This window comes from Diabrotica undecimpunctata, chromosome 10, assembly GCF_040954645.1.
Source record: "Diabrotica undecimpunctata isolate CICGRU chromosome 10, icDiaUnde3, whole genome shotgun sequence".
Lineage (NCBI taxonomy): Eukaryota > Metazoa > Arthropoda > Insecta > Coleoptera > Chrysomelidae > Diabrotica > Diabrotica undecimpunctata.
Genome location: NC_092812.1, coordinates 53,200,272 through 53,214,506, shown reverse-complemented (window position 1 = coordinate 53,214,506; position 14,235 = coordinate 53,200,272). Strand labels below are relative to the sequence as shown.

Here is a 14,235-nt window from a genome sequence, read left to right as displayed (position 1 = left end):
CTTTCATAGTTTTCAGGCTGTCTTCCACGTCATCCAACAATCTCGTTCTGGTTTTTCCTTTTTTTCGTCTTTCTATCGGCTTCCATTGTAATATTTTCTTTGTTTATTTTGGATTTTGTTTTCTCTGGACATATCCCAGACATAATAGTCTCTAACTATTAAAAAATCTTACATCGTGGCAGTATATTTTTTTCGAATGTCTTGAGTTGTGCTTCATCTTTTTTTGTCATTACCCAGGTCTCACAACCATAGGTTACTTTGTTCTTTTGTATAATAATTTCAATGCCATCAATATTTTATCTTTTAATAAGTTAAAAATAGTAAATAGTAACATACATAGAATACAATACACAGAACGTTGTAAGACAATAAGGAAAATTATTATGGAAGACATAAAAAAGGAAAGACTGGTAGAAAATACTATCGAAAACAGGAAAAACTATGATAAAACAATAAAAGCATTAATCATTGGGAAGAAGCAAATCGTTGCTCTAACAAGCAAAAACACCAATTACAGACAGAAATGAAATAATACAACTAGTGACGTTGTCACGTTGTCTAAAGCACTTGAAGAAACAATCAGTAATCAAGAAAATGTACTAGAAGTCCTTCTGGAAGAAGTAGAATCGACAATACAAAAATGAAAAGCGGTAAAGCAGCTGGATCAGATGGCATAACAGTGGAACTGCTTAAACGCGCTGACATAAAAAACCTGGAAAATCTTAGCAGGGAAATTTACGAACTGCCTAAGATCAAGATGTATTCCAGACCACTGGAATACAGCAAACATAATTCTAATTCATAAGAAAGGTAGTAAAGAGGACATCAAAAACTACAGACCTATAAGTCTACTACCAATCATATACAAGATATTCACAAAGATCATTAACAAGAGATATTAACTAATGCATCAGATCCTTCACAGCCAAGAGAGCAGGCTGGCTACAGAAGTAGATTCAGTACCATCGTTCATACCCATACGCTTCGAGAACTAATGAGTAGAGCTAAAGAATATGAAATACCGCTAGCATTAACCTTCATAGATTTCGAGAAGGCTTTCAATTCTATATATCCCAAAGCAGTAATAGAAGCTTTGACCAACCAAGTTATTGACAAACCGTACATATAGACTTTAGCAAATATATACAGACAAGCAAAAGCTTAGGTAAAAATTTGTGAAAACACTCCAGAATTTTCCACTACAAGAAGCGTCCGACAAGGAGACGCAATACCACCAAAGCTCTTCACTGCAACTCTAGAAAATATATTTAGCAAAAAGAACTGGCAAAACAAAGGCCTATCCATTGATGGAGAATACCTCAGCCACCAAAGATTTGCAGACGACATCGTTTTAATTACTAATAATGCTGCAGAATTAAAAGAACTTATAAGCGACCTAAATGCAGCTAGCAATCAAGTTGGCCTAAAAATGAACTTGACAAAAACAAAAATCATGTATAACGAACTAGTGTATGTCCAATAATAAACAACACTGCACTTGAGACAGTAGACGAGTATGTATACCTGGGACAATTAATACATAAATCTGGCTCCACTATATTCAAATCGAAGATGCCACTCCACCTGAAGAAAATAGGATTCGATTAGTGTATACTACCAACCATGACATACTGCTGCAAAACGTGGATACTAAAGAAAGAGATAATAGCGAAACAAAGTTACTCAAAGCTCAATGGAGCGGTGCATGCTAGGTATAACAAAGAGAGATCCAAAAAGAATGGATCAGACAGAAAACCAAGGTCACTGAAGTAATCCACAGAATTCAATCTTTACAATAGCAGTGAGCGGGACATTTATCGAGAATAACTGAAAATAGATGCTCCAGTAGAATTACACTGTGGTATCCAAGAGGCCTCAAGAGACCAAGAAGACGTTTAAATTTAAGATGGAACTATGGCATAAGGAAATAAATCGGTACAACATGACACAGAAAAGCGAATATTAGACAATCGTAGGCAGAAATGAAGAACGACTATTTAAGGGAGGATGCGTCATAATCGGTAAAATACGCTGAGAATTATAGTGATGATTACACATTATAACTAGATTTTGACTTCCTTGAAGCAATTATTTGTGGAATTAATTACTGTTCCAAGATATGCATATTTGTCCACTCGTTCGACGTTAGTTCCGTTTATTAGAAGATTTTCGTTATTTCTTTGAGTTTAGGATATTCTAATAAATTTTGTCTTCTTGGCATTCATTGTTAGACTGTATTCGTTTCCATACTCCGTTATTCTGGTCACCAGTATCTGAAGATTTTCAATATTTTCAGCTAAGATAACAATGCCATCCACATATCTAATGTTGTTAATGGGAAGTCCATTTACCTTTATTTCAGCTGTTTCACCCTAAAGAACTTTTTTCAAGATGTCTTCCAGTGGGCATTAAAAACAATTGATGACAATACGCATCCCAACAATACGTACTTTTTCTCGCTGCTTATAGTGTAAATTTAATACGATCCTGAGGTCATTGTAGCCGATCTTCTGTGTTTTCAGGACATTCATTAATTGTTCATGTTGTACTTTATCGAATGCTTTATTATAGTCAATAAAACAGACATATATTTCTTGATTGACGTCCAGGCACCTTTCTATATATACATAAATCCAGAGAAAATTGATGCGTTTCAAATCCTTATTGTAAAAATTATTTCTCAAATTAATTACTATATTATTACTATTGTTTTGGTTCAAATCGCTGATAAAGTAGCACATTTTACCTATAGATTGTAAATATGCTATTATCTAAAAATTATTTGCGTCACATTCCTCTTATACAAGGCCAACTCAATTTGGTTGTATATAGTATTATTATGACTCATAGAATCAAATGGGAAACCTATAAATACCTAAATCAAATATAAAAATATTGATGGAAGTTTCTATTAATTAGATGCCGGTATCTTTGTATAACATGAAATTTAATAGCAGATGATCATGTTCTTTTGAAGACAATAAATCGTAATAGAGGACAAATAATATATGCAACTAGTACGAGTAAGTTTATATAGTAACTACACATAATATACTATTATAATAATAGTAAATAATTATTACTTTTAACATTAATTTAAAGAAAAACATATAATTAGTTTACTAAGTTTATAGGATTATTTGGGTGGAATTAAAATATATAAAATAATTCAATTCGATATTTCTTTGTATATTTATCATTCAAAAAGATTTTAGAGAGAAGATAAATAGAGATCATACATAAGCAGTAAGAATAAAATAAAAAAAAATGTCACAGAAAAAGAATGAATCAGGATTAAGAAAAGAACATGTAGGAGAGTTGAAAAAGGAGTCAATGATCGTAACACTAGACTAACAATAGCCCTCGAAAATGCTTCAACAATACCTTCAGCCGAGTTACTAGCGGTGGTTTTGGAAAAACCAGTAGATTTTACTAAGATACATAACGCAGAAAAATATAATTACTAGTCTTTAACAAAGGTAGAAAATCAAAAGTTGAGAGGTTTGGATAAATCCCTAAAAATGGAAAAATAACTGGCCCTGGGAATACCACACCTAAATAGTTAAAAGATGGCAGTGATAAATTATATTTATAGAGGTGGTACAAAATTATTTATCAGCTGCCTAAATGGTAAACATAAACCATGGTATATATTTTCCATATATATTAAATGATATTGGTGATACAATATATCTTTGCCTTACACCAGATTTTGGTCTTAATGGTTTGGAAAGAATGTTGTTGCTTATGAAAGAAGAATGTTTATTCTATCAATATTATTAAAAAAAAAAGAAGAAAAACAATTTTAAATATTGCGAAATCGTTTTGCAAAAACATGTCGATTTTTTGCTTATAAACATTTAGAACAACTTTTTAACCATTGCCTGTGGGAAAATTACATTTTTATATTTGGAAAGCTTGCATTTTTTACAAATTAAAAAAGATATCCTAAGACAATTCGGTACGAAGTTAGTCCATTTTTTTAAATTGATAGCACCTTTGTTTATAACAATTAAGAGATCTTATTAGCGTCATTTAAAAGAAGATACATTATAGTTTTAATGTGACAAATTCGAAAAAAATTCACAAAGCTTCAAAATGTGATTCTCAAAATTGGCGAGCTTTGAAACTTGCAGCTGTTAACTGTATCTATGGTTCTTGTTTATGGATTGCGCCGTTTATTTTTTTTTTAATTTGTATGTACTTTTTGCTTACAATACGAATAAGCATTATTTAAACAAATATATTATTAAATAAACCATCTAATTTGTTTAAACAATTTTTTTTTTCAATTTTTTATTTCTTTTTAGTTATATTTGAGGTAATTTTTATTGTAAAACATAAATATTTATGATTATTATATACTTAAATAAACTTTGTAAATAATTTATTTATAATAGATTTTATGAAAAAACAAATTATCCTATTCAATTATTTCTACAAATAGTATTGGTTTATTTATTGTTTGGAAAATAAAAAATCTCAAATAAATAGGTTTTATTTCTTGCTAAATATGCTATTAGATGAATGAAAAACTGAAGTTAAATAAAAAATATTACAAAATAAAAATAACTTTTTTTTTAAAAATTGTTTTTATTCTTTTTTTTTTATAATAATGATAAAATAAACCTTCTTCGTTCATTAGCTACCCGTAGAATTACGGTAACTTCATTATTTTTGGACAATACAGTTGCAAAAAAATTTAGTTTGGGATAAATAAATAAAATACTTTTTAAACTATTTGACCGATCGCTTCGAGTTTTTGAGGATATTTTAAGCAGCACAAGACTCAACATACCATAAGGTATAAGGTCCTAAGATCATTTTTAAAAAAGTAATTAACATTTATAAAAAACTGAAATTTCTTGTTTTGCAATTTTCTAAACAACAAATAAGGATAAAAACATTTAAAAAAAACGTCATTTTGAATGGTTTTATATGACTTAGTTTATACGTTTCCTACTCTCAAATGTGTTTATAATGCTTCACCCGTTACTGATAGGCGAAAAAAGCAAGAATTGACCGTTTTTTGACCTTAATTTATTAATAACTATTTAAGTCCAAAAAATCGACTGCAGGAAACATATAGGTTCTTGTTATAGAAGCCTATTATAACGGTGTACGCTATATGCGGTGTATGGCGTTTATTGGAGATCACTCACGCTACACAAATACGGTATTTTTGTATTGTGGAGCTAGCTAAGATTTATCATACTCCACTTTAGGCCATCGAACGCTTTAGTGTAACCAACGAAACATAACTTTTAAAACAAGTAAATATCTTTCAACAAAAAATTTATATGTACTATAAGGGTGTTAAAAAACATATTTTTATGTAACTTTTGTTATCATTTATGCCTTTTTATGTTTATTGCTCGCAAGTTTTTGTAGTTTTTTGCAATTGATTAAATAAATTACCCTAATTTAATTCAGAAGGTCTCAAATGAATCGTTTATTCATAACCTTTAAAAGAAACTAAAATGAAAGCTTTTAATTAGGAAAGAAGTTTTGAAAAAAATTAAAAATAATGATTTTTGGTGATTTTTGCTATAAAATTAATGTTTAAACAATGGCGCCGTTATTTTAAACATACTTTTGATATAAATCCATATTTTCATTACTTAAATTTTTTCAAGGATTCGTTCTGAAACGAATTACTTTAGATTTTATATTTTGTTTATTGGACTAATACTCCAGTACTTTTTGACTGGTTTATTATTTGTTTTAATTATTTAAATGAAGCACTAAAAAACACTAAATCTATCAATTTGCCGCAGCAAGAAGAATCGCTGTGCAACTTTTTGCCTTCGATTCGTGAAAGTGTCAGGAAAGTTTGTGAACAAAATTCCTGGTGGTAAAATCAAAATTGGATTTTGTACATAAGAAAATCCATTTACAAAGTACATAGAAAATGAAAAATTTGCAACTCAGAATATATCGACAGGAATGGGTTTAATTTTGTTACTTGTGAACTAGAGTTATTTTAACTCTTATTTGATATTACACTATCATAAAATTCTTAAACACCAAATTAACAAAAAACTTTAGGAGACGAGGTCCACGCTGGGCTCCAGGTAGCTCGAGGATCATCGCTGTCATAATATTCGTGTTCATCGACCTCAAAAACCCCCGAGTAATGACTTTTGACTGATTTAGAATAAAATCAACATACTCCAGGAGACGAGGTCATCTCTGGGCACCAGATAGCTCGAGGCCCATCGTCATTATCATATTCGTGTTTAACGACCTCAAAAACCCCCGAGTAACAAAATTAAACCTATTCCTGTCGATATTTTCTTAGTTACAAATTTTTTATTTTCTATGCACTTTGGAAATGCATTTTTCTTATGGACAAAATGTAATTTTCATTTTACCACCATGAATTTTGTTCACAAACTTTCCCAAACCGAATGCAAAAAGTTTCACGGCGATTCATCTTGCTGCGGAAAATAAATTAAAATTACAAATCGACAGTGTCAAAAAACTTTTTTTGAAAATTTTGTTTTATTTTAGAAACAATGAAATTATTCCATACTTTAGTATGAAAAGTAGCACAAGTATTGGTGTTCATATTAACACAGTGCTCATCGGGGTATAATTTCATTTTAAAAACCTTTTATTCATATGAGATCACCCATAATAACCAAAAAGTTTCACTACCTGGAATTTCCCGAACACAGAAATCAAAAGTAACTACATCAAAAGTAAATTGTATTTATAATAAAGTCTGAAAATTATGAATCAGATGAAGAGATTTTTATTCATCTGTGTATTTACAATGATCAACGAAGCGTAAAAATATATGTACAAATCCTTGTTATACACATATTAACCAGTTTGCGAGTTATTTTTATAACAAACTCAAAAGGAATATTAATAAATGTGAAAACCAAGTTTCTGTTTATTTTTATTTTGTATTTCGTTGTCGTGGGTCACATAATTGACGAGACATAACAATTATACCCTTGGTTTTTGGACAAAACATTTTTTTTTCTTTCAAATTAGATGTAACTATTTTTAATTATATATACATAGCTGATATGAGCAATCCTCACTTACTGATCAACGGCTTCGGCGGATGTGGTGAGTGATAGGGTACTCTTTTGTCCTGGAGTTGCGAAATCGGCCCCGAATGTGGAGGAATCAAGGATTTGGTCAACGGCGTAAGGAGCAGTCAGGCAAAGGAAAACCTGATTATATTTCCTTAAGCATATCATGTCTAAAAGTCACAGTTACGGAAACAAGCAGCGTCTTTGACAAAAGAGATCATCTCAACCTTCGAAATTACAAACATCTAGGAAAAAATTACATATCTGGGAAAATGAGATGAAAATTTTGCTAAATTCTAGAAGGATTTTTCGTAGATCTTCAGTCTTAGTGGGAAGTCCTTCGGAAGTCAAAGATATCCGGTTCCCTTAATCTTGCTAAAAGATATTGACATAGGATCCAGATTTATCGATGGTTCCAAAGTATCTTTCTTAATAAAATTAATGTGGGATTGGAAAGGATTCTTAGATTTGCAAATTTCGATAGCCTGCTTCTCTGTGTTTTCTAGTTCATTTTTGTTATTCCTTGAAATGTTAATTGGATTTTCCAAGCTAACGGGGCTTTTCGTGTTCTTTGGGGACTCAGATGAAGGCGTTGGTTCGGAACATGAGAATTCTATAGACCATTTAATGTTTACAGCAGGTGGTCAAATTTATTTATTAAATAATAAATCAATGAAAGTTTTAGATTTTATACCTATTTGGATGAAGAACCACTCGCTTTGTCAGTATCTTGAAGGATAACATCTAATATATTCGACTTGCTCTATAAAAATGCCCGTTAATCGATATTTATTACGGGTGAGTTACTTTTTGAAATAATCATTGTTTTGTTTTCTTTTCGTTGACTTGGATACCATACCTTTCTCCTTCCTGTACGATTCTATCCAGCAGAGTTTGTAGATCTTGCTCGCTATCAGTAATTAGTACCGCTAATAGATAATAGATAATAGACGTAGGCCAAAATTTAGATCATGTGGATGATAATGATAAGAAAATTGGTTCGACAAACTAGCAACAGTTCTCAATGGATAGTACTGAATAGTGAAGAAGAATTAATATTTGTAATACAAGTGATAATTCCATAAAAGAAAAATTATCCCTATAAAAAGAGTTATGCTGCCCTGTCTAAATTATTTTCCCAAAAATTGCGAGTAAATACTTTTTGGGTATGATGCACACATCTATTTGGGGTTTTCTTTTACCCACTACCCATAATTCTCAAAGTTGATCTCTCCATTTAATGTTTCTTCATTAATAAAATTATATAATTTTCACAAGGAGATCTTAGAAACAGCTGTTTATCGTTGTTTCATAAAATTCTATTATTCTTGTAGATTATATTTATTTATAGGTCTGTTTTTATAAGTATTCAATTTTCCTAGTTGTCTCAGTAAAAACTCATGATACTATTTCGGCATGGTAAGTATTTATCCATACAATTAGTTTACTCTCAATATTAATATCAAACTCTAATTTGACATGTATCATATTTTAAAACATAAATGATATATTTTCGATATGTTATTGACTACCACTAATGGTGGTATTTTCTTTCTGTTTATTTCCTCTTTCATTTTATTAATCTGTTAACTAATATTATTGTATGGTTACAAAAAATAATAAGGCGAAAAAAATTGGGCGAAATAGTTATTATGTCTAAAAAATATCATAGTTTGTTTAATTTTAGAAATTGTATATTGCAAAGACTATCTGGACACCAAACCATCCGAAACGTTAAATACATAATTTTTGTAATTGTGTTTTATTTCCAACTATATCTGAAAAAAAATTAAGCTGCCATGAAATGAACTTAGATTAAAAATAAAACATTTTTAAAAGTATCTTGAAAACATTAAGTTGAACATAAAAATAAATTAGTAAATGCTAATTGACCTGTCGTGAAACCGGATTTTTAAAGTCTATTGCAGTAAGTACCTAACGTGCTAATCAATGGCATTGTTTATTAATAATTTCGTCTCCATTTCGAATATTAATTTTCTTTCTATTACTCAGGGGAATTCCCTAATGTTTTATCGATCTCTTGTATCTGTTTGATGGTTTCCTTGCGTTAAGCCTTGCGTTGAAATGTGTGTCAAGGTATATGGCATGAGTCTCCTTAAAAATGATTTTGTTGTATGTACATAAAATTATATATCAGTTATTCTTTTCTTGGAGATTTGTCAATGCGACTAGATGTCTCGTTTATTATCCGGTTTTATCGGTTCACTATAATTTTGCAGAATATTATGTTTTATTGGAATTTCTTGACTTTAGGATATCAATATAATATGAAAAAATTCCAAAAGAATGTTGGAACTTGTACTTTACATGCAAGGTCCCAGTACAGTTCCGTGAAGAAAAAATTTGACAAGAAAACTGGTGAAAAGTTCATGATTAGTGGAAAGTGGTCTAGAAGTGGAAAATTGGCTCGACATGCATGCTGCCATCTTTCGAAAGAAGCGACCCAATATGGTTTTACAATCCCAAACTTAAGAAAGGACTTCCGAAGCTTCAACAAAACTGCGATGGCACCACTGGCGCACCCAGAATTTTTCTGAGGGGGAATTTGAAATTTTTTTATGCTACCTCCATTTTGAGTCCCTAAAATTTGGGTTTTAGTTTAATTTAAAGTACCGTACTCCGAAAGTGAGGTGGCCGCTATAAGGCTGACGACATTTTTGGAACACTCCCTTCTCTTATCTAGATCTTATCTATTGGTTTAAAGCTATTTTCTTGTGGCATTTTAAAATAATTACTATTTTAATGGGAATAATCCACAATTGAAGGTTAAAATAAGTTTATTGACGTTTGACATTAATCCAACTTGCAAATACAATACATTTTGGAGACGGCTGTCGCCGTATTCCCGTTCTCCTCCGCCAATCCTGCCGGTCCAAGGCATGCTCCTCCTCCAAACCTCTTGATTACATTGCTCTTCTAATTCCTTCATTCCATGAGCATCGAGTTCTACTTCTTTTTCTTCTTCCAGGGGGCTTTCATTTGTAAAGTTTTTGGGGCCAACGTTCGTCAGGCATTCTCAATAGGTGTCCAAACCATTTTGAACCCCTTCTTTCCATTCTGTCAATGACAGAGCATTCATGTTATTTCTTATAGATTCGTTTGTCTTCCTTTCCTGCCTTGATGTTCTAGCACTTCTTCTCAAATAATCCATTTCAACTGCCAACAATCTTCTCTTCAGGTCTGCATTAATTGTCCATACTTCAAAGCCATAACACAGAACTGATTCAACCATGGTTTGCCCTATTCTTTTTTTGTTCCTTTTGGAAATGTTGCGATTCCACCATAAGGAGCTTAGATACAATTTTACTTCCCTGATTAATTCGGTGTTTAATTTCGGTTTCTCCCAAGCCGTTCTTAGCAATGAGTGCACCTAAATATTTAAATTTTTCCACTTGTTTGATTTCCACGTCCTCGTCAATCGACACTTCAAATCTTGAATCTGAATTGATAACTAAATATTTTGTTTTCTTCATACTGACTTAACCCCCATTTTACATATTCTCTGTATAGACGCTTTATCATAAATTCTAGATCATAAGAATCTTGATCTAGGACGACTTGGTCATCCGCAAAGTTTAGGGAGAACAGTACGTCATTTCTTATGTGGATTCCCATTCCCTGGCAGTGGTTTCTTCAATTTTGGAGGGATGTCTCAATAGGTATATAAATTAAACAGTAAAGGTGACATTCTGCATCCTTGTTTTAGTCCTTTAGTTACTTTTATTGGCTCTGATAGTCTATTTCCGATTTTTAGGTAAGTAGTGTTATCCCTGTATACTTCTGTGATTATTCCTAAAAGGTATGGACTAATGTCGAGTTGTTGTAAAGCTTTAAAACGCCACATCTCCGCTGTTCGTTACTATTAATCTTGACAGGCGTATTTCTCTGCTTATTTCGAAAAGGCCACTTCTCCCAAGATGTGGCGTTTTCGAAACAAACTGCTAGGACCGGACATGTGATTTAGTGGTTACGGTCGCGGACCTTCCTAGTTTCCTAGACCAGTTGACGATTATCTTCAGTACGATTAGGTTCCATTGTGTATTGTTTATACAAAATTGAGTAGCTCTGATAGTGAAACCAGTGTCATTATTGAAAATAAACAAAGGAAAAGAAAGAAAGGTATTATTAATCGGGCCCTGTATAAAAGTGAAGTTATTAAGAAGACTAAAGTTCAGGGCCATCCCATATTAATCACGTGGGAAAACAATGCGTTGTTTACGTCGTTACATGACTTTGATGACAAAAACTCACAAGATTCATACTTACAAAATATGATCGAAGTAACTCCCATTAAGAGAATGAGAAAAACTCAGAATGCCATTAAACGTATTGAGAGACCCAATAATTGTTTGTTTCAGGTTTGTGTAAAAGGTGTACGTAAGCAAGTATGTAAGAAAGTTTTCTTAAGTTTATATGGTGTTGGCGAAAAGCATGTCAGAAGAGTATGCCACCTACTAGTGACTGGATCCACTCCAAGAGATAATAGAGGTAAATCTGTTAAATCTAGGCATAATTTGATACCAGATGAATAGTGTTTTCAAATACGTAAGCACATACAATCATTTGATGTAAAGGAAGTCCATTATGCTAATATATTAAAAAAGTATTTACCTGCTACTTTGGATGTCAAACAAATGCATAAAATGTTTATCGAAAAATTTCCGGAATCTAAAGTGAAATACAGTTTTTATTTGAAGTATTTTCATGAAAATTTTACATACTCTTTTGGTCGTCCCTCAAGTTGATGTATGTTCTGCTTGTGAAGACTTGGCCAGAAAGTTAAAAGTACCACTCTCAACGACATTGCAAAACGAGTTGCTGTTGCAGAACTATTACTTCACAAAACTTTTTTCAGAGACGGACGAGATACTAGGAATCTCCATGGATTATATGCAAAACTTGCCGATACGTGACATACCTGTACAGGAAATTTTTTATTATCGGCAGTTATGGGTTTTTGAATTCAGTATTCATAACTTAAAAACAGGAGAAGCTAAATTTTTTTCTTATCACGAGGGCGAGGTCCACAAAGGACCCAATGAAGTGTGCACCTTCCTGAAAAATTATTTTGAAAATGAGGTTTCTGAAAATGTAAAAGAGGTCCATATATTTTCAGATGGTTGTACATACCAAAATAAGAACCACACGGTAATAAGATTCCTTCTAGCTCTTGCTTCGTCAGGAAAATTCAATCACATTTTTCATTATTTTCCGATCAGAGGCCACTCATTCCTCCCATGCGATAGAGACTTCGGGGTAGCAAAAAGACTCATTCGCAAGCAGGACCGAATTTTTCTTTCTCAGGAAGAAGACCAAATGTTTTTTTATAATGAGCTGATTTTATGGCCTACCACTAATAGTGATGAACCACCAGAGAAAGATTATTAAAAGACTATTTCTTAACCTTCAACATGTTTTTTTGCACCTAATAAATTTTTTCCTTAATAAAATTGGAGTTTTCTATTATTAATCATAAAATCATAAGTGTTTGTTTGGAAAAGGCCACAACTCCAAAACCTAAATTATTTTTTACAGTGTACCTATGTCTTTTTTATGTCAGATTTGTTAATGAAACTTCGTCATGCATCACATTTTGGGACTTTACTCCGAAAAGAGAAAGATATCTTCATTAATACCAAAATGAAACGTTTTTTTCGTTTCCTGTAAAATTAACATTTCTGGAGTTGTGGCTTTTCGAAATAACCGATTCAATTAGAAAATACATATTTATTTTTTTCGAAAACTTTAGAGACATGAGTTATACAAAGAAACTCGTCTGTCCTAATGAACATTTTTTATTGTTTTATGTACTTTTATTTATTTTAAAAATTATAAGTTTAATTGGAAAGATGTAAAATTAATGTTTGTCTTATTTTTGTAAACAATTCCAACTCTGTAAGTAAGTACACATTCATGTAATTTTATTCTTAAGTTGCTTATCTCTTTGTTTCAATAAATTTTAGTAGGTACACTTCTGATAGAGCCGATATTCAGTTGGCGAAAAAGATGAAAATGGGAATAGCAATTAATAATATGTACAATTTTTTTAAAGTACAAATTAGTTCACTTCTGCAACAAAAATAGCCCTTAAAATAGTGGCGAAATAACACAGAAAGGTATTCACGTGTACCGCATTTCAACCAAAATATTTTTCTAACCTATTTTTTTCTTAGACTATAACTTAAAATACACTAAATAAAAATTTAAAAAAACGCTAAATTATTTAAACTGTTATAGCTTATTGATATGTATCTACTATTAAGAAGTAGCTGACAAGGATGAGTGATCTTATCCACTCCTACATACATTTTAAAAAATATCTAAATCAATTATAGCAGTGTTTGTTATAATTGTTTACTTTTCTTTAATGAAACAACTTTTATTTTAAAGTTACGTGAATTTAAAAAAGTAATAAATAATAATTATTATAGCACAAGTAATGAGAGAAAAAATATAAGGATCTTACCATCCGCGTGAGCCACACTAAACAAGTAATACAAACAAATACACAACCACAAATTCATGCTGTACAACCTTTGACGAATTCAACCATAAACTACTTTCTTGTGGTTTGGCCGGCTGATTCTGACTGTTTGATATTTGCGATACTTATTAAGATTTAATCCCAGCTATTGCAAATGTAATATTACTGGTTGAAGTCGCTTAATAAAATAAGCGCTAGTTTCCCCGCCATGTTGAACAACTCGTCAGAAGGTCGAGCAGCATAAAAATCGGAAAGAGTGCATAGGAAAATATAAATGTGTACTGAGAATTCACTAATAAACACGCAATGATGACACATCCTTTTTCAATTTTTTTTATAAAAGACCGGATAAAGATTTTGTAGCTTCAGCAACTACACAGAGTTGTATACTGGAAAAACACAAGACATTATTGATGTAGAATTAAGCAGGCGAGAAAGCTTTCATAAAATTAAAGAAAGTATTAACAAGTTTTGATATGAAAATTTCACTTCGTGTGTACTTACTTCGATACTATATTTTTAGTAATCTCTTATGAAGTATATTTCACGAATGTCCGACTGTTTTGGATTATCGCTAGACACTCGACAACCAATGGTCCACTCTACTGTACAGCATAATATGTACGAAAGTAAATTGCTCTAGTAATGAAAATATGTCATAATACAGTCTATAATCAATAC

At 31.5% G+C, this 14,235-nt stretch overlaps 1 protein-coding gene across 1 annotated transcript in view; it reads right to left on the bottom strand.

Annotated features, from left to right (window-relative positions):
- Positions 1 to 13,771, bottom strand: part of LOC140452051 (venom protease-like) — a 35,077-nt gene extending 21,306 nt beyond the window's left edge. Inside the window, exon 1 of the mRNA XM_072546083.1 lies at positions 13,537 to 13,771. Coding sequence (XP_072402184.1) covers positions 13,537 to 13,594 — 58 coding nt within the window. The 5' untranslated portion in view covers positions 13,595 to 13,771. The remainder of the gene's footprint in view (positions 1 to 13,536) is intronic.
- Positions 13,772 to 14,235: the final 464 nt, after the last annotated feature.